The sequence below is a fragment of the Zootoca vivipara genome, chromosome 8 (genome assembly GCF_965207765.1).
Source record: "Zootoca vivipara chromosome 8, rZooViv2.hap1.1, whole genome shotgun sequence".
Lineage (NCBI taxonomy): Eukaryota > Metazoa > Chordata > Lepidosauria > Squamata > Lacertidae > Zootoca > Zootoca vivipara.
Window position 1 is genome coordinate 27,961,570 of NC_142591.1, and position 27,837 is coordinate 27,989,406.

Consider the following 27,837-nt stretch of genomic DNA (forward strand, 5'->3'; position numbering starts at 1 on the left):
GAGGAGGAGTCAAAAGGGGGGCTCTGAATCATAGAATCATAGAGGTGGAAGAGACCACAAGGGCCATCCAGTCCAACCCCCTGCCAAGCAGGAAACACTATCAAAGCATTCTTGACATTCTGCTTTAAGACCTCCAAAGAAGGAGACTCCACCACACTCCTTGGCAGCAAATTCCACTGCCGAACAGCTCTTACTATCAGGAAGTTCTTCCTAATGTTTAGGTGGAATCTTCTTTCTTGTAGTTTGAATCCATTGCTCCGTGGATGAGGGCCCGTTTAACAGACTAAACCACAGTGGGGCCTACAGGGGAGTTTGAAGGGGGACTCTGAGGGCCCATTTAACAGACTAAGCCACAACAACTAGGCCGATTAGAGGTGGGAGCTCCCCTGGGTGGGGGATGGGTGGAGGAGGGGTGGAGAAAGGTCATGGATTGGGACAGGGTGGGGCCAATCACAGGGCTGAGCCATGGGGGTGGGGGAGGAGTCTGAAGGGGGACTCTGAGGGCCCCATTTAACAGACTAAGCCACAGCAATGCGTGGAAGGGCCAGCTAGTACTACATAACACCATAAGCCTCCAGTGACTTTCTTCCAAAGGAACCAATTCAGGTATTAAGTGCTACACTCCAGGAATGCCTTACTGTTTGAAGCAGGCCAAACATTGCATTGTTGTTCCCTAGAAAACACTAGGAATGTCTGTGCATGAAATGCAGGGGCCAGGCTAGTTATTTTGTGACCAGTCGTCAAGACAAGTTAGTTATCGGGTAGCGAACTCTAGAAAATCACAAGTAAACCTATAAAGTGTACCTAGGTGAGCATATGATCACCTCCATGTATCATAAAGTATAGCAGACTGACCTGTATTGAGTGGAGTAGGGCATTCATTTAAATCATGCTGATTTCCACCCACATGGAATTTGTGGAGTTGGAAGTGACCACGAGGATAATATCGTCCAACCCCCTGCAATGCAGGAATACTTTGCCCAATGTGGGACTTGAACCCACAACCCTGAGATTGTGGTAGTCTCATGCTGTACCAACTGTCATAGGAAGTGGTGTAAACCTGTCTAGGCCTAGTTAATCTGTTAATAAATAATTAATGGATTCTGCATTGTCCACAATCCCTATTGAGCTGGCACATTAATCTTTAAATATGTTGGAAATGCTGGATACCATTTGCATAGCTGCCAAGTTTTCCCTTTTCTCGCGAGGAAGCCTATTCAGCATAAGGGAAAATCCCTTTAAAAAAGGGATAACTTGGCAGCTATGCATTTGAAGTTGCAAGGCTGGAAGATGGATTGGAGATTTTTTTTTCTCTTAGAAGATATGGCATGTCCTAAGAGATAGCAAAATTTATAAATAAATAAAGTTGGGGACGGAAGTTGTAAGGTCATCTACAACAAACAACACATCAACCGTAAACAAATCTATTTTCTGCTCAGTCCTTTTGAATTACAGTCCCTTTACAGAACTTTTTCTGTTGCAGTATAAATGCCAAAGGCATCCTCATGAATGCCAACTCGTCGTTTAGCGCTATTATTTTTCTATTGGTTATGTTGTGTACCCCAATGTATAATGCCAGTGAAGGAAAAATATTTGAAAATACAAAGTTTTTAAAACACAAAGTACCACTTGATGAGGTAGCCAGCTTCCTTGCCCCGCTACCATAACTAGCAAAAGCAGAATAAAACTGTGTTCCATTTCTTGTCCTCCTGCTGAACATCAGAAATAAGTTTCTGCTATTGTTATAGCCCAGTTGATAGCCATAGAAGGGTACAAATTAAAACTAAACCTTCATTGGCATATAGACAAAATTCCCAAATGTTCGGTACAATAAAAGCACTCAGCAATAGCTGCATCTAACAATTAAAATACTGTTGTATTGTTGCAATGTTACTATCTCCATCTTATCTTAGGCTTATTCATGAAACAGGGTTTGTTATTCTGAAACCGCATTTTCCATTTTTTGGCAGAGATCAGGCAAATGATCCCTGCCAGTATGCTTTGCACTCTTCTGAAGAGTTTGGTCCCTCTTGAGAGACCGGTATTATGCAAAGCACTGGGAAATTCAGGAAACATGAAAGAAGTACTCCAGCCTTTTTGTTTCCTTCTGTGTACACACAAAATTCCCAGCATACTGCCTCAGTGTTCATCTGTCTCCAATATATCTACTGAAACAGGGCTGGCCTGCCAATGAGACGAGGCAAGGCGAGGCAGTGGTCTCAGGGTGGCAGGCTCCGGACAGCTGGGGGGGCTACATATCCAGCCTCTGCAGCAGTCTGAGCCGCTGGTGAGGGAGGCAAGGGGAGAAAGATGGCTTGCAATGAGGACAGATCTGAGGGCTGTGGTGTCCTGTTCACAAAGGAGGTGGTGACTGCCAGAACCTCTTGCCTCTCTTCAGTGGGTGACAGCGGCACCTTCCACCTCCCTTCCTCTCTGCCAGCCCAAGGGTGGGGCACACGAGGGGATGGAGGCACTGCCGCTGCCCCAGTCATGAAGGCTCGGCCTAGGCACGGCTTGACAAGTGAGGGAGCTTGCCGTGGGGGCTCCTGGTTGCTCCCCCTCGTGCCCTTTCAAAAAATCTGCACCCGGGGCCACAGCCCTCCCCACGCTATGCCCCTGCCTCCTCCACTGTGCACCTATTGTGGTGGGAATGTGCGTGGCAGTGGGTGCGCAGTTGAGGAGGGGGCCATTTTCTGATTTGCCTCTAGAGGCCAAATGTCCCGAGCCAGCCCTGTACTGACAATTCCTTTATGGTTTTGTTCAGAAGTCAAGCCACTCTCTCTCCATAAGGTGACTGAGCTCTTAAGTAGTGCAGTGCTAAGCTGAAATATTAATTTGTGCCTGGGGTGGAGGCGGTGATGACATTTGCTAGAAACTAGAGTGCCGCCTCTTGTAAGTACCAGTCCATTCACCATCATATGACTTGAGGTGGAAGGTCATGTGACACTAGCTTTGTCTAGAGATGAAAGTGGAGCAAAAACAACAACCACAACTCTGCTACTGTGCTTTTTTTCTGGGGGAATGCATACCCCTAAACATTTTGTGAATCTAAGTTTGGCCTCATCGAGGGGCAGTATTTCAATACGAGTACTGTAGGAAAATGAAAGTACCTCCTAAACTTTTTTTTTTAGGAAAAAAAAGCACTGCCCTGCTGTATACTAAAGGGCCTATTTGCATAGTAGGATAAAATTGTTCTTCTATGCTCCACATGTCATATCATCATCAGGGCTTTTTTTCCAGCCAGAACTCAGTTCTGGCACTTTTCAGGTGGGCTCCATTGCCATTATAAGAGAACAAGGGAAGTGTTTATGGTGACTTCCAGCACCTCTTATTCTAGAAAAATAACAGTGATCACCACCACCATCAATTGTTAGGAGCTTTTTTTTTTTTTAAAAAAAAGAAGACTCAAGGCAACTTACAACAGATATACAAAATATAAAACAAATCAGTAAAACCTGCAAGAAGTTACCCACATAATGGAAATACCAGCCTGCCCTATAATTTTAACAGCACCCTATAATATTAAGTTCCATGGTGACTTAAGAAGTTCTTTTGATCTCAGCTGGTGTTTAACTGACCAGTGTTCTGGGATCCTTAATTTCGATGGAATATGAATATGCAGAGCTTTTTTTAAAAAAAAAAAATGTCTAGGGGTACTCTCATTTTCCTACTCATACTGAAACGCACAACACCATTTAAAAAATACAGTCATCTCAAAACCATTTACATGAAATCACTTTTTATAGTAAAACAACAACACCCCACTTTCCCTCCTGGTGAAAAACAAAGATAATTAACTTGACGCCATTATAATTCCATCCCTCATAACACCTCATTAAAATGCAAACACTTACGTTAATGTTCCACACGACACAAGGCAGAATGTAAAACTTGTGCTTCTTCCCTTCAGAGACTGAACAGAAAACTCCTACATGTACAAAGAGGCATAAATTAAAACAAGCTAAGAACAAAATAGACAGACACTGCTTTTTGGAAACTTCCCTGTTTTTACTGAATTCAGCCTAGATAGACAGACAGACAGGGTAGTATTTCGCTCTCCAATTTTCAAAGCAGCCGCTTTTGCAGTGTTTGTGTTCTTTTTACATATCTGTATGTTGAGAAGGAATTGGAGCCTGTAATTTAGACAGTACAGCAGCCAGAGCAGATTCCAAACAGCATTGCTGGATTATTCAATAGGCAAATTAAGCATGTGTTTAGGGCACCAGCAAAGCAGGGGAACTTTTTTTTGGGGGGGGGGTATGTTTAAAGAATTTAACATTTGATTATTATTTTTCTTTAAGCATCAAAGTAGCTATCATGTTAAAATCAGAACTTTGTTAGGCTTTCTTACAATCTATAATACACTCCTTTCTTTTTGTTATTTATTATTTATTATGGGGGGGGCACCATAATCTTTTCAGTGCTTAGGGCCTCTAAAGGTCTTATTGCAGTTCTGTGAAGCAGAGTTTGAATAGAACACATGAGTTACTGGCAGGAGGAATGTACCTGTAAACAATAAAATAAATAAACTGAGCAGGCATGTAAAGATAAAACTGAAGTCCAAGGGAACAAAGAAGTCAAGGTTTAGAGAAGAGGTAGGCAACATTATGTCTTCCAGTTGTTATTGGACTCCAAATCCCATCAGCTCCACCCAGCATGGCGGGTGGTCAGGGATTAAAGGAGTTGGAGTCTGACGGGCGCCAGGTTTGCTATCTCTAACTTAGAGGAATCCAATATTCCGCAGAGCAAAATCTGGTAAGCATTTCTGGTGACATGGCGGGACAAGGATTGCCTAACCTGGGCCCAGATGGCAGTGGAACAAGTTCCCTGACTACCAAACCTTAGCTAAAATCCCACTGAAGAGATCTCCACAGATATCTAATATTTCCTTCCATTTTCAATTGGACAAAGATTGTTCCATTGTTTTAGGCTTTCAAAACCAAAGCATGAGCAGGGTTCCAAATTATAATATTTCAAGGATTCACGAAGAAGGACTGAACCCATGTGGTAAAAGACTTTTTAAAGGCTGTTTTTAGATCACAAAATGATCAAAGCTTCATGGACTATATAAGAGATAAACACACCCACCCTTCTGTAGGTGGTATCAAGGACAATAATTGTCAGTTCTAGAGTTGTATCATAGATAAGAACTGCTTAACAATTAATCTAAGTGTGGGCATGGCTAATAATACTTTTTTGTTCCTGTGAATACTTCTTTGCTTTTAGCAACATTACGCAACTTGCTTGCCATGCGACCAGATGTTCCACTTCTGAAAGAGGGAAAATGACTGTATGGTGCAATCTATACACATATAAAAAGTGTTCTGAAAATGCTTTTTTTTAAAAGCGTTTTTTTAAAAATGCATTATTTTCCATAAGGCTCACATCACCATGTAGTTACATTGTATATTGCACCCAAAACACCCTTAAAACGTTTTATTTACAGCTGTAAAGTGGTACCTTGGGTTACAAACACCTCAGGTTACAAACACTTCAGGTTACAAAGTACCTCGGGTTAAGAACTTTACCTCAGGATGGGAACAGAAATCGTGTGGTGGCGCAGCAGCAGCAGCATCGGGAGGCCCCATTAGCTAAAGTGGTACCTCAGGTTAAAAATGGTTTCAGGTTAAGAACGGACCTCTGGGACGAATTAAGTTCGTAACCTGAGGTACCACTTTATAGCCAAGTCATTTGATTCCAAAATAACAAACAGAAAAAATAGTGTACCAAACAACTTCTTCTTAAAAAAACTAAACAACCCCTCCCCCAGAAAACCAGATAAACTTGAAATGCTCAATTATTTCAACTGCATATATTTTTTTAGAGGGCTTTCTCTGAGCTACCCTGCCAATGTTTCAGTTGTAAATTGCCTGGATATATCAAAACAATATTTGATTTGCTGTCACATAAAGTAGGTTTTGCCAAGTAAGGTTTACCAAACGTATGAAAATTATATGCATGGTGCCATATGACTGGCTCAGGATGAACCTAGCGTATGTTTTGGGGTTTTTTTTAAAAAACCTGTGTGGTTTGCTTGCATATGAATTGTAATTACTGGAAAAATGCAGATTGGGGACTAATTTACATGTTTAGAATATTTTATTTGTTTATTCATTTATTTATTTCCTCCTTTTCCCTTGACAAGGTCTAAAAGGCAGCTTACCGATAAAATAGAAACAGCAAAAACATAATGGGGACTCATTAAAAACAATTGAGCATTAATAGAATTAAAACTATCTATTAAAACATACAGATCATTACAATGAAAACATCACAGCACCAGCACTTTAGTTCCCAAAAGCCTGTTGGAATGAGAAAGTCTTCACCTGGCTGCAGGACAATAAGGAAGGAGCCAGTCTAACTTCTCTAGGAATAAAAAGCACATGATTCAACACTTCTGGCACTTTGCCACTTCACTGATAGTAGGTTGTATTTTGAATGTTCCTCCCTAACTCCCTCCATACAGAAAGCTAGCATCTTTTGAGGGAAAGCTAAGACTATACTGCTTCTGCCCGACCAGAATGTTGTGACATGGAGAGAATAATAATCCTGTTTTCTCACAGAAGTATGTGAACCTCTGCACCACCACCGCAACGGGAAAGAGCACAGAACGTTTGTACCAATAACTGTGAATCACTTTTGCACCAGGATCCACCTGCCTAGACCTGGAAAAATCTAAACATGATGAGTAAAGTGGCCAAGCTCTCCAGGTTTGCCCATGCATAGAAGCTGCCTTTGCAACAGAGGTATGTCAAGTTGCAATGGGCAGAAGAGAAGTTATGAAGTGTGAGCTACAGGAAATGCAATTTAGGACATCTTTCACAAGTAATTTTACCACTGACCCAGAATGAACATGCTGAGCATTTTAACCACATATCTTCACTGTTCACAATTTCTGGGCCATTATTTATATTTTCCAGCTTCTGGAGCTATAAGGTAAAGGTAAATGTCAAAGTCAAGGACCCCTGGATAGTTAAGTCCAGTCAAAGGCGACTATGGGGTTGCAGCGCTCATGTGGCCAGCATGACAAAACCGCTTCTGGTGCAACAGAACACCATGATGGAAGCCAGAGCGCACGGAAACGCCATTTACCTTCCCACTGCAGTGGTACCTACGTATTTATCTACTTGCACTGGTGTGCTTTCAAACTGCTAGGTTGACAGAAGCTGCTTTCAAACTGCTAGGTTGGCAGAAGCTGGGACTCATCCCAGTAATGCATTCATGTTTCCAAATTGATTCTGGAAGTGTATTTCTGGTTGCAGCCAGCCATGTGAATGCCATAGCTGCCAAGTTATCCCTTATTTTAAGGGATTTTCCCTTATGCTGAATAGGCTTCCTCGCGAGAAAAGGGAAAACTTGGCAGCTATGGTGAATGCATTTATCCCCCACTAATATATTCATTATACTCTGTCATTCAGCTGGCTGAGCAAGTTTTCCAAAGGACTGCAAAAAGGTATGGTTATTGAAATCTCTCAGAAAAAAGGGTGCTTTGCATTGCTTTCCTTTTTTTAATGCAACACTAAACAGGCCCCTAAGATTCCTCCATGGTAACTAGTAGAGCTGCCCTGCTACATCAGACCGCAGGGCTATCTAGTTCAGCATCCTGTCTTTCACAGTAGTCAAACTGGTATTTACAGAAAGCCCACAAGCAGGTCATGAGGACAGCGGCACTCTCCCATTGTTGTTCCCTAGCAACTGGTATTCAAGAGAGATCTAGGAGGTAGCATATAGCCATCAAGACTGGTAGCTGTTGAAAGTTTTTATCTTGCATGAATTTGTCTAGTCTCATTTTAGCCCACCTAAGTTGCTGGCCATCACTATATCTTACAGCAGCAAATTCTATCATTTATGTTTGTGTGCATGTGTGTGTACTTCCTTCTGCTGTCCTTATCTCCTTAACCATTCAATTGATGACCTTATACCAAGCATACCAAGCAGCTTACATCAATCTCAACATTTCCCAAGCATGAAACACACACCTAAGTGCCTACACCTTGCTAATATAATGAAGTATGCTGAGTGTCAGTTATTAAGTACTTGGCAAGGTTCGGTAACGTATTGGCAAATAAAATGCCAGCAGAGACTTCTATGAACTTAGTTGCCAAACTCTTCATTGGGTCATGAAGTTAAACTACAACAGCTTTCAATAACCTGGTGCCCTCCAGAAAGTTTGGAATACAATTGCCATCAGACCAAGCCAGCATAGAGAACACATGGATAGCACCGAGCTGACAAAGGCTGAACTATATCAACTTAGAATAAAGAATTTCAAACAGCAATGACCTGCCTTCCGTACCGCCGACTAGTTTTAGGTGGACAAAATGCTATTAAGAGCCGTTTCAGATCAGGAAATTAGCCAATAACCTAGTAAGAGAAGTATGCATTTCTAAAGGGAACTTCATTTGCTTTTAATTAAGAATTTAGTATACTTAATTTTTCGTTTAGTTGCTTTCTAACTGCAACTCAGGATAAGCATTATGCTTACTATTTTGCATACACTACGCAGAAATGCAGAACTTGGACTCTCCCCTACATCTCTTCTTCATCATGGAGAAACACAAGTTCCGCTTTGGCATGAGGGACAAAGCATAGACAGATGATGTATGAGTCACTTCTGCATCATCACTTCCTCCTGCTTCTGTGCTAGATGCAAAGAGATTGGCACTGGAGCATAACAGCAACGATTACCATATCCTTCCACTTCAGTTTCTACAGAGTGCAGTGTTCTTCAGCCTTGGGTTTTAAGACTGTAACTTCCATCATCCCTGCCCACTGACTAAATTGGCTGGGGATAAGGGGAGATGAACTTTACAACAGCTGGGATCCAAAGTTGAAGAACACTGCTGTAGTGGAAAATACAGGGCAGTGTGCATTAAATTATACATATTTTTAACATAGATAATGTGCAAAGACGCGGGTGGCGCTGTGGTCTAAACCACAGAGCCTAGGGCTTGCCGATCAGAAGGTTGGTGGTTCGAATCCCCACGACAGGGTGAGCTTCTGTTGCTCAGTCCCAGCTCCTGCCCATTCAGCATTTTGAAAGCACGTCCAAGTGCAAGTAGATAAATAGGTATCGCTCCGGCGGGAAGGTAAATGGCGTTTCCGTGCACTGCTCTGGTTCACCAGAAATGGCTTAGTCATGCTGGCCACATGACCCGGAAGCTGCCTGCGGACAGACGCTGGCTCCCTCGGCCTATAGAGCAAGTTAAGCGCCGCAACCCCAGAGTCATCCGCGACTGGACTTAATGGTCAGGGGTACCTTTACCTTTTATGTGCAAAGAAGAATTTGTTGGGAACAGTTTTAATCTCTCAGTAACATAATCTATAGATGGCTGCAAGTGACTCTTAATACTGTATCAGCAAAAACTTGTCAGCTTCCTGTAGCCTGGTTCTAACTCCACAGTTCCTGTACTTCCCTTTTATCCAGTCCCAGATGGCTCTTTATGACTTGTACAGTAGTGCTTGAACTTGCACAACATCTGTGGAGAATCTGTGGCCCAGCAGATGTGATTGGGCTCTTAACTCCTATAAACCCCAGCTGACATGGCCAACAGCTAAGAGTTGATGGGAGTTGTAGTCCAGGGCCACAGATTCCCCATTCTCGGTCCAAATGCTTGGTGCAGTATTGTTACATGCACCTTTGCTATGCCTACTCAATATTGCTCAGCAGACAATGGAATCTATTTTTAGATCAATACCCCTTGAAAGAGGAGCAATTTGCTCAAAAGCCACAATGTACTAACCTCAGAACACTAGCACTTGCCAACTGCAGTAATTCAAAGCAATTGTCGCAGCACAAAGTATAGGACACAAAAATGTAGAAAATGCAAAATATTGTCTGCTTCATAGAGAATTCAAGATTTGTAAGGTTTCCTGTAGAATTATTGAAAATTGGGGAAACAGCAAATTCTCCCCTAAAAATGGCTACATGCATTATCCATATATTCTACCATCTGCTCTAATTTTATCTGTAATATTGGGTTTAATAACTTATACAAAGTTACAGGGTAAATTCCATGATCAAGGTGTTAAGTTAAAAGCTACTTTCATTTATGCACCATATAAACATCATCAAAGTCCTACAGTCTCTTATGTGATGCTTACTTGCAATTTATGCTCCTTGCATTCTTTCTTGTCCCAGTACTTTTCCCTTTTCAAGTAGGAAGCAACACTGAAGCTTTTGACCACATGGGCTGGAGGTAACCAGCTATGTCCTGACCACTGGCTTTCTCTAACTACTTCCTTTGGGGTTGGATAGAAAAGCACACATTAGCAGCAGTAGGCAATATTTGGAAAAGTTGAGAGATGCAAATGGTTAAAAGGGACTCAAGACTGGAAGCAGCAGGAAATCAGAACAAGTGTCTATATCATCATGAGCTCACAAGTTACCAAGAAAAAGGAGATGGAGAGTCCTGAACTTATAAGCATGCATCTGTTTGAGCTATTTACAGCCAGCATGGAGCAAGCCTGATGTTCTGATAATGCCTGCACCGTTGGTTTGCCATTTAACTCTTGGTTAAACATCCTGCATCGCTTAAGATAAGCTTTGAAATAACTCTGTTGTCAGAGTTAAAAGTCCGTAATTCATAACCAAATCTCTTGTTGAACATTGATCTAGTGTTCGCCTCAGCTTCAATATTGTCCTTAGCCGCAAAGGAAAGCAACCAGGGCTCAAAGACCAAGGGAAAGTCTTAGGTGCATGGTACCTACATTATACAAGAATGCAGTATTTTAGACTCTGGACTTCTGTGCCATGTAAGCAGTACAGGCAGGAGCTTTTACTTATCATTTCCATGCTGTTAGGAACTTGGCTGAATTTCCAAGTCATGGGTCTTTTCTTAAATTAGTTATCATGGAATGCCTGTGGGTTGTTTTTTTCTTTTTAAACACCACCACCACACACTGAGTTACATGTGTTGCCAGGATGGTGCAGCAAACTTTTACCTCACTTAGTTACTTTGCCTCCTAAGAGCTGCTACCATTGTGATTTCTGTGAATAAGAAAGTTATGAAAAACATTGCTAGTATTGTCAGTATGTGATAGGATGAATTTACCCTTCCCCCATTTGAGTATCATTCTTCCAAAAGTTAGCACTGAGTTCCAATTTCTATTTGAACATATCTAACTTGTGTATGTGGATGCAGTATCGTGCGCTTCCTGTTTTGTAACACTGCAACAACCAAGCAACGCCTCCTAAATTTTTGGTAGGTTTCACCATGACATTGCCACATTCTCTTTCCAAGTGTAGCTTTATTAGTACCAAAGATTATGCACAGACTCCCCTCTATTGGTAGAACTTCACAAGTTAAAACTACAGTTAATTTTTCACCTAACCAAAGACTTGGTCAAGTGCTATGACTGGAGGTCGAAATTATTCCCAAAATTCAGAAAGCTATTACTGGCTGGCAAATAGAACAGTGTATATAATTCTATTAGCCACAACATTTAAACTGCTGCTAACACCTGCCATTTCTCATCCACTTTCTCTGAAACCTGAATAGATCGGAGATTCGCTATTCCAAATTTCTTACTGATACCATTTGTCCTGTTATAAGAATTTTGAGGTCATATATATATATATATATATATATATATATATATATATATATATATAAAATAATTGTTCATAAAACATGTACATGAATGTACAGTACAGGCACATGTCTGAAGCAGCACAGGAAGACAGGCCTTTCTGACACCATTTTGACTCTCTCTCTGACTAGGTGTTCCTCTGCAAGGAAGAAGGGGGGTGGGGGGAACCTTCTCATTGTCTCAGGAATTAAAGTGATAACCCTGGCATCCTGATACCTGAGTGCCAGACAAAAGGGTGTGATTAACTTGGCTGGGAAACAGGGAAATGTAAATATCTCTTTTTTGTTGATTAGGTTTTGGGGGCAGGGGGCAGGGTCCAGGATGCTCAGATTACTGCCACCAGACCTCCCCTTTCATGATGTACCTATGATGAATCTAGGGAGGGGGGGTCTTGGGCTACACCCCTTCTGTGACATATGGATGATGCTTCTGGGGGGTGGGCTGAAACCAATTTCAAATTTCTTTTCAAGGGCAAGACATCTTTGTTTGGGGCCTTCCTTGTTCTCCTGCGTGAGAGGAAGGACCCTGTTGCAACAGCGAAAATAAAAGTGCCTTGCTTCGTACGTCCTGGTTTGGTCTCTGTTATTTGGTGGGCAGGAGGCGCTTAAATTCGTCTGTTTGCCTGGATCCTTGGGCTCTCCCTGGGCAGGATCCATTTCTCTGGGTTCATAGGAACCAGCTTAAATTTTACTTCAGTCCCATGCTTTGAAATTGGGTAAAATGCAAAAAAAAAATTTTTTTTTAAATGTAACCAGTCCTGTGGTTGTATATTCGTGTTCTGTCTGTGTCTTAGGAAGACTTGCACAAAAGGTTAAACTGTCTTTATCAAATACTCCAAGCTCCTGAATAAAGTTTGCAGTTAGGTTAACCTTTATACTTTATCTACTTTACTTTGACTTAGTTGATGGAATCACACTGTAGGGCAAGGGGATGAACTAGATTGTGATCAGTATGGAAAATATGCACACGGTGCATTTAAGTTTCCTTTTATCCGAAAGATTAATTCACTTTTATTGGGGTATTTTTAAACATTTGCTGAAAGACCAGCTACTTTCTAAGGTAAACATTATTGTCAAAACCGATTCATTTTGCCATTAAAACAGCCTATGTAATTTATAATTTAGAATCTACCCACAAAGCCTAGCTCCACTATGGCTGCTTCACCTAAAGCAGCTTACAAAATCCAATTCTCTAGTTGTTAATGCCCATCCCATCCTCTTTTATTCTATTTTACACCCTTAGATGAAGTTAACTGGCTGTAAGCACCTTCACTTGGATCCTCCTAGGCTTTTCCACTGCCCAAGAGCAAAGAGCAATTAGCTGGGAGGGAGCTGTAAAGCAATGACATTTGGATTGAGTCATGCATGTGGTTACCTCATATTAACATCAAATGCAGACATAAGCCTGTTTCTTATTTTATGCAAGCTTCACCTGCATCAAGCAATAGTGTGGTATGAATGCAGAGAATACATAAAATGGGGATAGGAAAAAACTAAGTTTCCAGGACCTTACTACCATGCTTGAACAATAGCTACAGATTTTGTCCTTTTAAAGTGCAATCATATGCACACTTTTGTTCTTTTTATGCTGTTTACTTTGTACTGATGTTTTCATTGGCTTTAGAAATATGTAGAGATACATGTTAATATGCTGTACACTGACCCCCGACCACGTGAAGGCCATTATAGAAATATCTAAACGGGAGAAATACTGACAAAATGAATGTAAGGAAGCATAGTGTCAGTGTAATTAAACAATGTTTAACCCTAAAAGCTATGTGCCAGTAGTATGGTTATGTTTTGTCATTGTGTCACACTTGAATGTATGTAAAAATCTAATTAAATAATCAGAAATAAAACCACTTACACAATAAACTTCTGCTTGAGCAAATGTCCACTGTCTGCGGCTCTCCCCACCCCCCCCTGCCATGTGAGAGGCTGCACGAGGATGGAGGTAACCAGGATGTGTCTGCTGGTGTCTTGATCTTCCTTGTAGTTAACATTAGTATAAGGCATGCGAATGAAGAAGTACTGCAAACTTCTGTATATAAAAAAGTCCTTTATTAACCTGAATATATAAAAAAGACAAGTTGTCTACCATAATAGGAGTTCTTGCTTCATGTGGAAAGAAAACTTTTTACAAAGTGAAAAAATAAATACCTTTTGGAGTAAGGTTTATACGCTAATGTGCCATAAAAAAGTAGAGCTTTAATATTTTGACAAAATGTCTGTGCAAAGAAACAAATGCATACACACATTACTGCTACATTAAGGCAATATGAAAAGTATATTCAGAAAGTCTCAGTAAAGTGACTTTTCTAGCTTTCTTTTTAGCTAGTATTGCACCCAAACATGGTCATCTAGTTTTCAATATTTTGGAGCATTCACTAGCTGACCAAAGTCCAAAATGCCCAGGGACAGGGTTTGTGGTAGAAGGTAAGACGGTTTTAAGAAAGAATAATTTAACACAGTTGCATTTTAGAAAACCATATTAACATTATACTGTTTGAGAATACATTTCTCCCAACACAAGGCAGATAAACAGAAACAAGTACAAGAGAAACAACTGACTCTTGCAAGAGAAAAATGTTTCACAGATGTTCAAAGTTACTTTTTTAATGTATGTATTTCAGCATTTTCTTCTCAGGAGGTGCCCAACAGGCTGCCAAATTTACTCAAATCTTTATAGTAAATTTTGCAAGTTACCTATTTTTGATGAAACAAATACAACTATTTGCTTAAAGCTTTGCAATCTTAGGTTCTTAAGTACAAAGATTTAAAAATAGTTTCTTCAGTGAGACTAAAAGCAGAAACTAAGTTACTGTGAAATAACAGATGTAGATATTAAAAAACTATTTTTCTAAAAGATAAATGGAGTGATCATGCTAAATAAAGTAACTTTAAAAACAATATTTATAATTGCAGAAACAGGCAGTGTTGCCCTTGCTGGATAATATGGAGTAACTTTTCTCCTCTCAGATTTTTTTTTTTGTATATTGCCATTTTATAAATAAATGTTGTTTCATGTGACATGAGGTTGTCTACAAGTCATTCACAGTATACCCATAAAACAAATTCTCCAAACACTCTGAACAGAGATCGTTCCCTATTCTCCCCTCCCTCCCCCCATAGTTTTGTAGCAGTCGTTTTGACTATAATTGCTGGCAGATGCTGAAGTGACTGCTCACCTTCACCATCAATGGAGTCGGAGAATACATTAGTGCAGTATTTTGGAAGTACAAGATAGTTTAGAAGCTTGTATAGTGTACATCTTCCAGTGATAACATGGAGGTCATATTACTGTCAGATTAAGCAGACTGGTGTGGGTAGGCAAATACACATGCTGGACGTGCTCTACTCGAGATCTGCAAACTGGACATGACTAGAAGGGAAAAAACAAAAGTTGGAACATTTATTCACTGTTGTTAAACTTTATGTCTCATATAAGGGTTTATCAGTTCACATAGCCTGAAGGTTCCAACATTCAGTTTTTCTGCTGATATATATTTAAGTTTTAAAAATGCTTGGCACAAAAGCAAGCCTCAGCAGATTTATACAAATGTGTTCATAGCTAGAACATATATATACTCCAGAATCTAAAGTAGAAATCATATGATCTCCATGTAAGTAGTACTGTTTAATTTCAAGATGCCACAAAATGTTAACAAATGTGAGGTTCCAAAGAATTTCAAGCTTATGCCAAATATTTTCAGCAATTTCACCCAAATCTATGTTACTTACCTGGTAGGTCAAATTAGGCATTTGACAGGGTCAGCAGTATTTTGACCACTAGTAAGGAGTATCTCCCTCTTCTCTCAACACTATGCCAAAGAGCCTAAGGCTATACACAGCTATTAAATGCCATGAACCAATGTTCCCTTCTATGTTTACTTTGTCAACCGGTTTGAGAATTTGTTTTTAGTATGGAGGACAGCAACATACTTGGAAAGGTAATGACTCAGTTGTCACATCACATTATAGCATAGCTTAAAGGCAAGTAAGGCTTAACAGAAATGAACTGCATTCTGGTGCACTACTGCTGCGACGCCATGTTACAAATATGACAAGCCAGAGAATGGCTTGTTGCGAGGTCCAAACTTGGGCTTGCCAGTGTTTGTTTTTGGCTTACCGTTTACGATTTATTTGGCCGAACAAGCCAGAAGCCCAGGTTTGGACACTGCAAGTCAAGCTCTGGCTTTTTCCTTTGCAACTGTGATCACCGTATGAGGCCCTTCTTCATGTGCCCTCTCCACGAGGTCCAGAGGGTGGCAACATGAGAATGGGCCTTTTCTTTTGCTTTTGTGTTTTTCTAAAGTCCTATACTCTGGATTAATAAGGGAATGCACAGGAAGGTGATGGATGGAAGGTGAAAAACTGTATTAGAGGCAAGGAATGGAAGATCTCCCAGGGTGGGAAGCTAGAAGAAAAAGCTCCCAGGTGAGAGATGGGAGGGTCCGCCCACTTTTATGTGAGACAAGGGTTAAGATCTCTGAAAGAGAACTTGATATTTTCTTTAATTTTTTAATTGTATCTAATAAATAATAATAATAATAATCTTTATTTATACCCCACCCTCCCCAGCGAGAGCCGGGCTCAGGGCAGCTGATATTAACAAGATCACAACAAAACATAAAAGAAAGAAAAACAACTGATTAAAATGTGGGTTAAAATACAATCCAGATTTATTTTATTTTTTTTAAATGCAGCCTTGTTTTAAAATGACCCAAATCAAAACCATAAGGGAGGAAAAACATAGTGGTCAGACTGAGTCCAGCCCAAAGGCCAGACGGAACAGCTCCGTCTTGCAGGCCCTGCGGAAAGATGTCAAATCCAGCAGGGCCCTGGTCTCCTGTGAGAGAGCATTCCACCAAGTCGGGGCCAATACTGAAAAGGCCCTGGGCCCTAGTTGAGGCCAATCTAGCCACCTTATGGCTCGGGATCTCCAAAATATTGTTATTTGTGGACCTTAAGGCCCTCCGTGGTGCATACCAGGAGAGGCGGTCCCGTAGGTACGAGGGTCCCAAGCCGTGTATGCTGAAACGTTTCAATTTTTTTTTAAAAAAAGGAGGGAGAGAGAACTGTCATTTTCTACAGTGGTTCTGTTTCTGGAATGCTCTCCCAGCACCTTCACTACGTATCTTTAGGCATCAGCCAAAAATTTTCCTCTTCTCCCAGGCCTTTGGCTCATTAAACAATCTATGGCTTTTTAAAAAGTGGGTTGCACACACAGGAGAAGGCTATTGCTTTGTTTGCTTTTGCTATGTATTTTTGTGTTTTTATACTCTAATCTGCCCTGTGATACTCAGATGAAAGGCAGTATATAAATCTGATAAAAATAATAATGCAGCAGCAGCAAGGGAAGAGAACCATGATTAGAGCACTGTGCATCAGCCCACTGCTCATTCACATTAAGCCACAGTTGTTTTATACTATGCTTTCATGTAATGTAGAAATCAGACCAATAATTTAACATGCGATTCAATGTTGTTGTACTTAACTTTATAATTACCTGTAATTGTGCAGCACAGGACTCACAGCACACGGTGTGGCCACATGGACAAAATGTTGAATTTATTTCTTCTTCACAGCATACCATACATAGTAGGGATTCTTTAAGCTTCCGTAACTTTTCTTGAAGAGCTTTCATCTGCTGGCAGTTGAGACCTTCACAGCTATCACAGTTCATACTGCTTTCTGAAGACTTAAGGGGAGAACTGGGCGGGCTCTGGTCGCTTCTCGAAACAAGGTCCACAATGCCAGCATTGTAAAGGGCTCGCCTTGCATGATCATAAGCTTCTTTAGATGTCCGCTTAATATCAAACACATACTTTTTGCCGAGATTAATATTCTCATTCAGGAACAAGGATGCTAAATGGCCCTTTAAGTCTCGACTGTACTGCATCATAACAGCACTAGTAACAGTGTCACACCTACCAGAGTTGGGGGGGGGGGAGGAAACAAAGTATAACTCAGTCAAACTGAACAAAAAGGTGAAATAATAGGTTCTGTTTATTCAAAGAATTCTAATACTGTAATTGCAATGAGAACATGGAAGACTATTCTAAAAACAAAACGGCATTCTTAGTTTAAATACTTGCATTCCCTAAAAGAGAATAGTTTGAAATGGGTTGTTACAAGTTTGTTAAACCAGAGTTGCATTAGAAATTAATCAAATGGTATGTTTAGGAAGTGTTAACTTTATCTTGTGTTCATACAAGAGGTTTCTTCAAGCATCTCTTCCCACTTCAGATATAAAATAATATTCCTAACCAACAAAATTAAATCCACTCAGGAGGCAGCAGAATAAAATTAAGCTTTTTATTCCAGAAATATTAAAGTTTACACCATGGTTATATCAACTAAAAAGAGAAACTTAAGCACTTATGCAGGAAATATTTGATGCATTTGAAACTGGATTTGTTTTCTAGAAATACAAACCTGTAAAATGCATGTGTTTCTGTTATCGCTCTGTACAGTCCACTAGCTGCTCTGGTGCTGACCATCTTGAAAAGGTGAACTATGCTATTGCCAGATTCCTTTGTGACAGTCAAGTACACATTCTTTCCAGACTGTGTTGCCATCTGAACAATTGGGTATGCAATTCTATAAGGAAGGCAAGTATGTTAAAGAACAAGTCCTGTACTGAGAGCCTAAAAGGACTGTGAGGAACAACTACAGGCCAGCTATAGTTTGGCAGGGTACATTTAAGGTTAATACTAAGCTAGAACAATTTAGCTCTTTAAATTTATTTATTTATTTAATAATATATAACCTACATAGCAAGTGTTTCCAAAGTGTAAAGCTAGAATATGAAGAGAACAATGCAAATAGTAAAAATAAAGGCCTGGTTTCTTGTTGATGTCAGGCAGACCTCTGGAGCATAACGAATCCTTAACAATGCCCATTTGTAGGAATGCAATTGTTAGGTAATGATATATGCGTCAAGGCAATCTCTTAAGTAATCTGGTTCCACATCATGCACTACCGGAAAGAAACAAAGCCACCTACAACTATTTTGACAGCTTAATCTATAGCGCACAGGGGTGGGGGATCTCTGGCCCATGGACATAATTAGGCATGGCAGCCCTTGCCATTCAGCCCTTGAGATGCCCATCTGCCCATATATGACATGAGTTAAGAGCGGGTAAAGTCAGCGCCTGGATGAATGGGGTTTTGCATGCACTATTAATGTGCTGCCTGCAAATACCCAAATGAGGATCACCTGACTGCTGGGCACTTGGGAAGCTTTCCCCAGGGGACTTTGCAAGCTCTGTGCTCAGCACCTCCCAAGCACAGGGCTTCCAAAGCCCCTTATGTAATGCTTCCAGTGGAAGAGGTTTGGAAGTGTCAGGTTGGCGAAGGTGAAGTCCTATTGGAAAAGTGCACCCATGTGATGTTCAGCGTTAATCAGAGAACAGGTAACAATGGTTGAATCACAACAGATGTGTATCCCACAACTCTTCTGAACCTTTTAATGGAGATTAGTAGGCATTTATTACCTGTTGATGGGGGTGAAGTCATCTTTACACATGGCAATACCCTCAGGACCAATACCAATAAAAAGTTTCTGCCCTTCACTGTCTCTAACAGAATGCCATTCCACCCCATAGTTCTCCAGTGTTGACACAATCTGTAAAACTTGATACTCTGCTGAAGCTTGGGTGAGGCCTTCAAGTTCCTTATGCTTTGCAGTAATACTGTAGGTAACAAAAAGTTGAGAATAGGTTAATCATTCAGACACGCATAAGCAAGGTACAGTGTTTAAAGACATATTCAATCAACATCATGAACATTTTGTAACTTTTAATGATTTACAAAATTTAAATACTGGTTTTTATCAAGATCTCAAATGTTATGATTTTATAGATTTATTTTTAATGATACATTGTCCTTATTTAAATGTAACTAAGTATAGTATTACATAATATTCAGAATTAATGTTTTACATGGTAACATATTAAATAGTTGTTGATAAGATTAGGTGCCTTTTGAGAAAAACGAGATTACAAAATTTGTTGAACTATGAATGTGGCTTCATGCTTTAAAAACTCAATTGAGGAACAATCTCACCACACTTAAACAATTCAAAATCTTTACTCAGTTCAATAGAAGATGTAAAAATTTTCAAATTCTCCCATTGAGATGTTTTTTTTAAAAAAAATATTTTATTTAATCAGTCTAAGAATCAGGAATATATATTATAGTAATACACAGGCAACGTATAGCTTCAAAATTAAAATCCTTAAATATTATGAGTACTACAGAAAATGAAGAAGTCTTAGATATGACTGTGTTAGCATAAATCCTGCAAATAAAAATGTGTTTCGCAACTGCAGTGGTTTTGCCAATGATATGCATCTGAACAATTATTTCAGCCATAGTAATGTTCCTAGGAAACAAACCCTCTTACCTGTCCAAAACAGTAGTGGTAAGCTCCTTTGCACAGAACTCTTCATAATGATATTTGGCAGTATTTTGATTATAATCACCAAACTTCAACTGGGCAAGTAGTGCACTAAGTTCAATTGCATGTTCAGAAGAACACTGAAGATTACCAGCCAGAAGATCCTCCTCTATATGCAAGAAAAACATGTGCCTAAAAGGAAATTAATTTAAAAAGTATTAAGTCATATTTAGTAAAATATGTGACAGAAATTGGTCTGCTCCTTCTTTTAAAATTCACAAGATATTGTTCTTATTTCCCTATCTGTAAGTATTGGAAAATAAATTACAGAATACCTCAGTGATATAGAATGAATTGGAAGTCTGATTCATCTTGAGACATTGAAATAGAAAGACAGTATTAAAGATAAAGTTTTAGTCAAAGTGAGTGAACAGAACAGCATCTATTCTAAATTTATTTCCAGGAAGGAACAGGAGTTTAGTCAGGGGAAAGGTCCTTTACATGTGACTTCACATATTACTGAAGGATGATGGCAACTTACAATCATGAGGCACAATAAAACCCACTATGAATTGTTGAGGATACCTCCTCTGAAGATCAATGATTTTAAAAGCATAGCAAACTGAAGGTTTTAAGGTAAAGAAAGGCAGAGATTTGAACTGCCCCACCACCACAGCTGTATTGCCAGTTTAACACGTACTGAATACATACAAGCTGACAGAGGTTGGCTTGTCTGTACTGAGTGTTTCTCAGACATAAAGGAGGCTCCTCCCTTCTGCACTATACACTTAAAGCAGTATCATACCACTTCCCCAAAGCAGTATCGTGGCCTCCCCAAATAACCCTGTAAACTGTAGTCTGTTAAGGGTGCTGAGACTTGTTAGGAGATCCCTATTCCCTTCCCAGAGATAAAATTCCCAGTGTGGTTTAACTGGCAATTCCTTTTCCCAGAAGACGGTACTATGAAAGGGATAGGGGTCTCCTAACATCTGTCAAAATTCTTAACAAACTTTAGTTCCCAGGATTCACTGAGGGAAGCCATGACTGTTTAAAGTGATATACTACGTTAAATAGTGTAAATGGGGCTGAGGGGAATAAGAAATCTGTCACGAGCAGTGTTAGAAACAGATATAAAAGCTAGGAACTAAACGGCACTCTAAACCTAGATTGTGGGTGCCACAATGGAGTGTCTAGGTGAGCATTTTTTGTAGCAAGAATACAAAGCTGAACTGCAGCTAAAATCTTATGCTCATTTTTACATGGTCTAGTCCTCATCTGAAGACTGCAAAAAACAAAGCCATACTTCCCCTGACCACTCCCCTTATATTCTTATGAGGGTCTCTTCTACCGTCTTTGGAGAATGGCTGGAAGTGGGGAGGCAGAAAAAGGTCCTCCTTTTCCAGCAGTGGCAGTTTTAATCTGAAATCTTAGGCTCAGTACTGCACCCAGAGTTCAGACACTGCTTAAATTAATGAAATTCCCTTTCACAAAACGTGATTAAAATAATGGGTTGTTTCGAATGCTTGTTATGAGTCTATAATATTCTGTTAAGTGTCTGGTGATAGACCATTAGTTGTCTCACATATCAAATTGGAAATACTGTTGCACCTACTAATATATAAGTTTATTGTGAATCAGATCTTGCCCTGCTAGTTCAGAAGTGGAAAGATGTTGATGAGGACTTTCTCTTGGAATGATCTGTTGCAGAATTAAGATCCTTTTTTATAATTCCTTTTAAAATCATAACTGAATATTCTGGCCAATATTGGTTATAATTCATGGGACTGCAAGTATGACAATCCCACACCAATCTGTGAGGGAGTTATAGTACAAGATAGGTGCCAGCTTCTGTGCAAAGAACTCTCGTCAATAATGTTAGGCTTTTATTGGTTTGCCAGGAAAATAGAAAACCTATTTTTAAGTTTAAAACACATGGACCAGAATCTGAAAGAGCCTTCTTTCCCCCTTGAACCTCCCCCTGAACCTTACCCCAGAGACCAGAGTCCCCTTTCGAGTAGAATGGAATGGGGTGGAGGGATTGCCAACTGCCTCCCCCATGCACATTTAGTAGTGCACTGAGGCAGTAAGCCAGTGTTTGAGCAGAAGAATGCCTCAGCTTTATGGGGGGAAACAGAAGCCGATGGCACCTTGTACGCCTCCTTCTGGCAACTCCTGCAGCCAAGCTGGTGCCACAGGTTTTGCTCTGCTTTCATTTGGACCACATCAGCGAGGCCAAGGGAGGGGACCCTCCATACACACTGCCCAGGCTTGCACCCTGGGAAGGTCACTTTGGTGCTGCTAACACAGCTGTTTGAAGGCGCACTTGTCTCTTGAGACACATGGATGCCAACAACAAAAAGTAGGAAGATTTATCTAGATTAGTGTGCAATAATTTGAGCAGGTGGAGAGTCCTGTGGTTTATAACACAATACCATTTATTTACTTCCTAAAATTTATATACTGCTTAATTGTAAAGAAAACAACAACCTAAAAGTGGTTACAAAAAATAAACAATAAAACTGCCAATAAGAAGAATCAGCCTCAACAATTTAAGACTTTCAAAAAGTTAAATTAACAATAGGCTAAAAAGCAGATTAAAACTCACATACATTTTCTAAACATTAGGGCAAACTTGTCTAAACAAAAATGTAGGCAAGGAGTTCCAAAGTGTAGGTGTTGCCACACTAAAAGATTTGAGTTCCTATAAATGTGGAATGAGTACTATGTGGCACCTATAACAATGCCATTTCCGTCAATATGGTTGAGTGGGAATATATGGGGTAAGGCAATCCCAATAGCCATGTAAATAGCCATGTAAACTGTTAATTCTGTTTAACATTGTGTTTTAATTATTGTAACCGACTCTGGGACCTTAGGGTGAAAAGCGGGTAAAATTATTACTGTCATATTGTACAATGGCAAAGGAGGCAAGATTCCCAAGCCTTGTTCATCATTGTTGATTGATAAGGGAGGCAAAGCCTGTTCAGCTATGCTTCATTAGTTATATGGATTCAACACTTTTTTCAGCAACCACCACAAGTTTTAATTGCACTTGGGCAAGACAGAACACTTACCTAGACAAATATATTTATACTGCAAATTACAAGTGTGAACTGTACTGTATATGCAAATTCAACAAGCCAGTTTTAATGCAGCAAGCTGTTTGAAACAAATTTAAATAGCTCACTATAATGGCCAGAATTCTCATTTTATTTCTTCAGACATCAAACTGAACTTTAGTTCTTAACTAAAGCTAATACACTAGATGTTATAAAGTAAAATGTAATTAATGGTTTTGTCAAGTCCTTAAATGGTTTTGTCATGTCCCTAATTATAATAGCTGTTTAATTTCTGACCACTCACTACAAAAAAAAAGTTACTTTATTCCCGTATTCTAAATGTATTGCTACTGAACTTTAACAATAAGTTTTAAAGGATAAAATGTAATTTAAGAAGTTTCACATATTTACTCAATGTCAACAATGCCTACTATTCCAAAAGTAGACAAAAGTTTAGACTTGTTACTTCTTCACAAAAAGCAGAACTTTCTTCCCTGAAACAACCATTTCAGACCAATCAGGAGTCGAATTTCCCCAGAAACTCGGCTTTCGTCCAATGCAGCAGTCACTGATTCCATAGAACAGCCTGGCAGCTATTAACAAGGGTTACTTTCAGTCAATGACCTACAGTTACATTGTTGTTGCTTCTCTGAGCAGCCACCACACATCCTTTCACTGCTGCCTTCACTGTTAGCAAGTAAAACACAGCCACACCCAGAATAAGTTTTGAGACTCAACTTTCTCATTGCAACTCATTTATGAACCTTGGATTTCTCGATTACTATCCTCTTTTTATCTAAAAACAAACTACCGGGCAGCTCCATGAAGCTTCCCTGAATTCCTTGGAATAAATCCAAACTCAAAACAATTCCCCACAATTATATAAATGGCTTTCTAACACCCTGGCATAATTTCTTTTAAAAGTTAAATTACAGGAGCATCTTAAAGTTTTGTTATTTCTTCTCCCCATCCCCCACTTTTAACAATATTCAGTACCAGAATACTGTGAAAACTATGTATCCTGAAGCATTTCAACTTAGCACATGGACTTGGAATAAAGGTGTTCATATTTAAGACCATGAAATTTCAGCTGACACATTGTTTGGCCTTCTTTTCCTGGTTATAAATTACTATAGTAGAATATGGGCAAATGTAATAACAATGATTTACTACTGTGGAAATCTAGGTTTGAAGAATTATTCAACCTATTAAGTAAAACAGCAGAACAGCAATCACAGTTTCACACTTAATGTCATGTTCTGAAGCCTATTAAAAGCAGTTTCACGGGTCAAGTCAAATCAAAACAAACCATTAGATCTTCAAAATCAAATCTAATTCAAATTTATGTGGAGAATGGTCTAGGATTGAACTCTTGGAATTTATAATAGCCAGCTCTCACATATCTCTCACATGTATACAAAACTTCCATTTACAAATACATATTCACACAATGGTTGATACTTCAAAAGAATAACCTAATCTCAGTACACTGTTTTCTCCACAAACAATATGCAAATACAAGGGAACTGACCCTGTCAGTGTTCTCAAACTGATGCCTATTCTTTTTCAATGGCGCAGACTAGGTAAGGATGAGACATCAACATTGAATCTCTTAAGCCTGGAAGACTATACATGACGACAAAGAGAATGGGTTCCCCCACACACTGGTACTCTCATTCTTTGAAACTTGCCAACATTCATAGCCTTTCAAAGCATTCAGAAAACTGTTGCTATATTGACATATGACAGGATAGAACTCCTGGTCTTCACTTTGCAAGTCTAGCACAAAAAAAATGTCTGAGTGTTAAGGTTTAAAAGTCCCAGACAGCTGCAAGCCAGGTTTTGCACGGTAACTGTAACAGCATGAAAAATATCCCCAAGTTATAATGCACAGCATAGTTTTCTTAAAAGTAAAATATTAACCAAGGTAATTCATGTAAGAAATATTGTTCCATCACATGCAATGAAAGCTTTTGAAAACATGATACACAACACAGGAGGTCTGCGTACTTAAAAAAGAAAAGAAGATTCAGCTTGAATATTAAAAAGCTGTACAGATTATTTCAAAAGTATTTTAGTCCATAAAATATTAGCAGCCCTGCCATCCCATGAAGCTAGCAGCATCCAGATTCACAAGTTGCCTGCCTAACAAATAGTTAATTCATTGTTACAATAGAATAACATTACAGTATGTACAAAGCATGAGAACAGCATAAATGCATTCATAGAAGAGCTGTTATCTGCAACCATCTATAGCAGGCTACAGTTTGGAAGTGAGCATTTTTCTACAAGAAAATGTATTTTAATAAAATCTCACCATGCTACTGAAACATTTCATCTTAAGCATTATATGGCTGGGTGAAATTTTACCATGAAGGCTACCTAAATAAACCCCATAGGGAATAAAGGTGGAGTCTTCCAAGTCCATTTTAAAAGTGTAATTACATGATTTTTGTCAGTGTTTGAATTCAAGTGCAAGCTTAAGATAGCTACATATTTCCTAAAGGGAGAAACCAGATGTTTTCTCTTTGTGGTTTGAAGCAGGGCCTAAACTTGTTTGAAACATTACTGTAATATGATATCAGAGCTCTGTAAATTGAAACACTGGGTGGAACAGTTTCCTGCTATGAACATTTTAAAATGACCTGCAATAACACTGCTAAGAGGTTACTATCGGGCAAACACTTTGTGTTACTTCTACTTGTAGAAAGGCTCCTGTAATTACAGGAGGTACTTTTGTTGTTGTTTAGTCGTTTAGTCGTGTCCGACTCTTCGTGACCCCATGGACCCAGGCCTATATATGAACATACACTGCTCTATGGTAGGTTTTATTCCCCATAAATACTATTTTACAATAAGACCTTAGCTTATTGTACAGCTTATTGTACAGTTCTACAGACACATTAAAGTCACATTCTATACTTCTACTGGAGAGCTGCATACAGTATATTGAAAATAACAAATACGAACAGGTCTCACTGGGAGTTCTTTCTTACCTTGTCTGTTCTTGCAATATGAGATGGGGCTCCACGAAGAACTTGACACGTAGTTTCAGTCTGTAAGGAGGAAGACCATCCATCTGCTGGGATATTCTATTTCGCAAATTCAGCCACAAATTCTCTCCTTTGCTGCCTGTGAACTGGAGTCCGAAGTAATCAACTTCTATAATGCCCAATCGTCTACAAACCTATGATTGAAAATTGGAGCATCATAAAAGTTAGTACAAGAATCATCATGAAGTAGTGTGGCAAGACGATGTTTAACAAACTACAGGAAGTCCACAAAACAATATGCCACTTGATACTGGTGGAGCTGAAAAACAAGCATATACTGTACTACAAAATGACAAGCTAAATCAGATTGCTTTTAGGGTGCCAGAATCAACACCTCATACCTAAAGCTTGTAGAAAGAATGATCCATCTGTGCAAGAACATTCACCATGTTGTAAACACCAAATCCAAAGACTTGGGTCTCCTGCCAAAAACATGAACAGTTGGGTGAACGTTCTGGGTTAAATGAGCATAAACAATGGGCGCAGCAGGACCACTTCATAAAACCCTTAACTTCTCCATGCACACGTTGAAAGCAGACGGTTCAATAAATCCCACGCTCACATGTGGCGTGTACATCTTACACCACGTGGTGCCAACGAAAACTAGAGCCTTCCAGGGTTCAGCTGCTTGCCGCAACAAATGTAATGATTAGACCACATGCCTTGCCAAGCACAGTATTCCCCGTGCAGGGGCGACCCATTTATGGGGAGGGGGCAGTCAAGTCACCTGCCATCGCCCCTGCAAAGTGCCACGTGGCTAATGCTAGTAAAGGGGGGGATTTCAGGATGTGGGGTGCGGGGGGTTGGGGGAATCAGCAGCTCAGTAAGCAACGCGTGGGAGGCAGCCAGAGCAGCAGCGTCGCTGCAGGCTCCGCAGCTCGGAGGCCGTTGCATCCCCCTCCCCTTGCCTGCATCCCCCCATCCCGATCCCCAGCTGCTCTGTGTCCCTTCCCACCGAGCAGGAGAAAACGCGGCGGCTCTCGTTCGGACGTGAGAGCGGAGAATCTCGAGGTGAAGCACACAGCGCGCGAGAGCAGCCCCGTCGCGAGCTCCTTCAACGACCATTCATGAATCAACGGCGGGTTGCGGGGAAGGGCGGGGGGAGAACGAGAGCGAGAGAGTGTGAACGCGCGCGGCTCTTCACCTGGTCGAGGCAGTCTTCGCCGTTGGCCTTGGCCTCTACCTCCACCTCCATCACCACCGCGTCCGGCCTGGTCACATAGCACAGCATGGCCGCTGCCTTGTCCCAAAGAGGCGCACCGAAGAGCCCCGGCTGCCTCGCAGCTGCCCACCACCCGCCAGCCCGCACCCTCCCCGGCGCTCAAACCTTTTCGTGCTTTGAGGCGAACGGCAGTTGGCGCTCCTATATCTCTCCTCGGCACACTCCCCTCCCTCCTCAGCCCCCGCCCTCCGAACGAAAGCGAACCAATGCGCGCACGCTGATCTATTTACATGCAGCCGTCCGAGCCAACCGAAGCGGCGGGGGAGGGGGGTGGCGGCAGCAGCAGCAGGAGGAGGAGCAGCAGCAGCTAAGGCGGTTTGTTATTGCCAAGAGGCTATATAGCCTCATAGAGGTTGGCAGAGGGAACTAGAGGTTTTCGATTGCATATCGTAGGAGCTCCATGTGCGGGGCAAGAAGGGTGGAATCGAATAGGAATTGGTGAAAAAAAGTGAAAGGAAAACAGGCACGGTTTATGTGGCATAGTCTGATGATGCCCGATGAGATAAAG

At 40.4% G+C, this 27,837-nt stretch overlaps 2 protein-coding genes across 3 annotated transcripts in view; both read right to left on the bottom strand.

Moving 5' to 3' along the window:
• LOC148684781 (uncharacterized) overlaps positions 1-13,643 on the bottom strand; it is a 32,958-nt gene extending 19,315 nt beyond the window's left edge. The window contains exons 1-3 of the mRNA XM_088675250.1: positions 13,459-13,643; positions 10,105-10,242; positions 3,855-3,928 (exon numbers count right to left, since the gene is read on the bottom strand). Coding sequence (XP_088531376.1) covers positions 3,855-3,928; positions 10,105-10,242; positions 13,459-13,521 — 275 coding nt within the window. The 5' untranslated portion in view covers positions 13,522-13,643. The remainder of the gene's footprint in view (positions 1-3,854; positions 3,929-10,104; positions 10,243-13,458) is intronic.
• MYLIP (myosin regulatory light chain interacting protein) lies at positions 13,631-27,512 on the bottom strand. 2 transcript variants are annotated; one of them, XM_060277954.2, is made up of 8 exons: positions 27,252-27,502; positions 26,449-26,529; positions 26,051-26,241; positions 20,002-20,187; positions 19,091-19,288; positions 18,030-18,194; positions 17,101-17,521; positions 13,631-14,973 (listed from the first exon to the last, which is right to left on the bottom strand). In XM_060277954.2, the coding sequence occupies exons 3-8, from the start codon at positions 26,131-26,133 to the stop codon at positions 14,884-14,886; spliced, it is 1,143 nt and encodes a 380-aa protein (XP_060133937.1). In that variant the 5' UTR covers positions 26,134-26,241; positions 26,449-26,529; positions 27,252-27,502; the 3' UTR covers positions 13,631-14,883. The 2 variants fall into 2 exon arrangements, with proteins under 2 accessions (XP_060133937.1, XP_034981520.1); XM_035125629.3 differs by lacking the exon at positions 26,449-26,529 and having other exon boundaries at positions 27,252-27,512.
• Between the last annotated feature and the right edge of the window lie 325 nt (positions 27,513-27,837).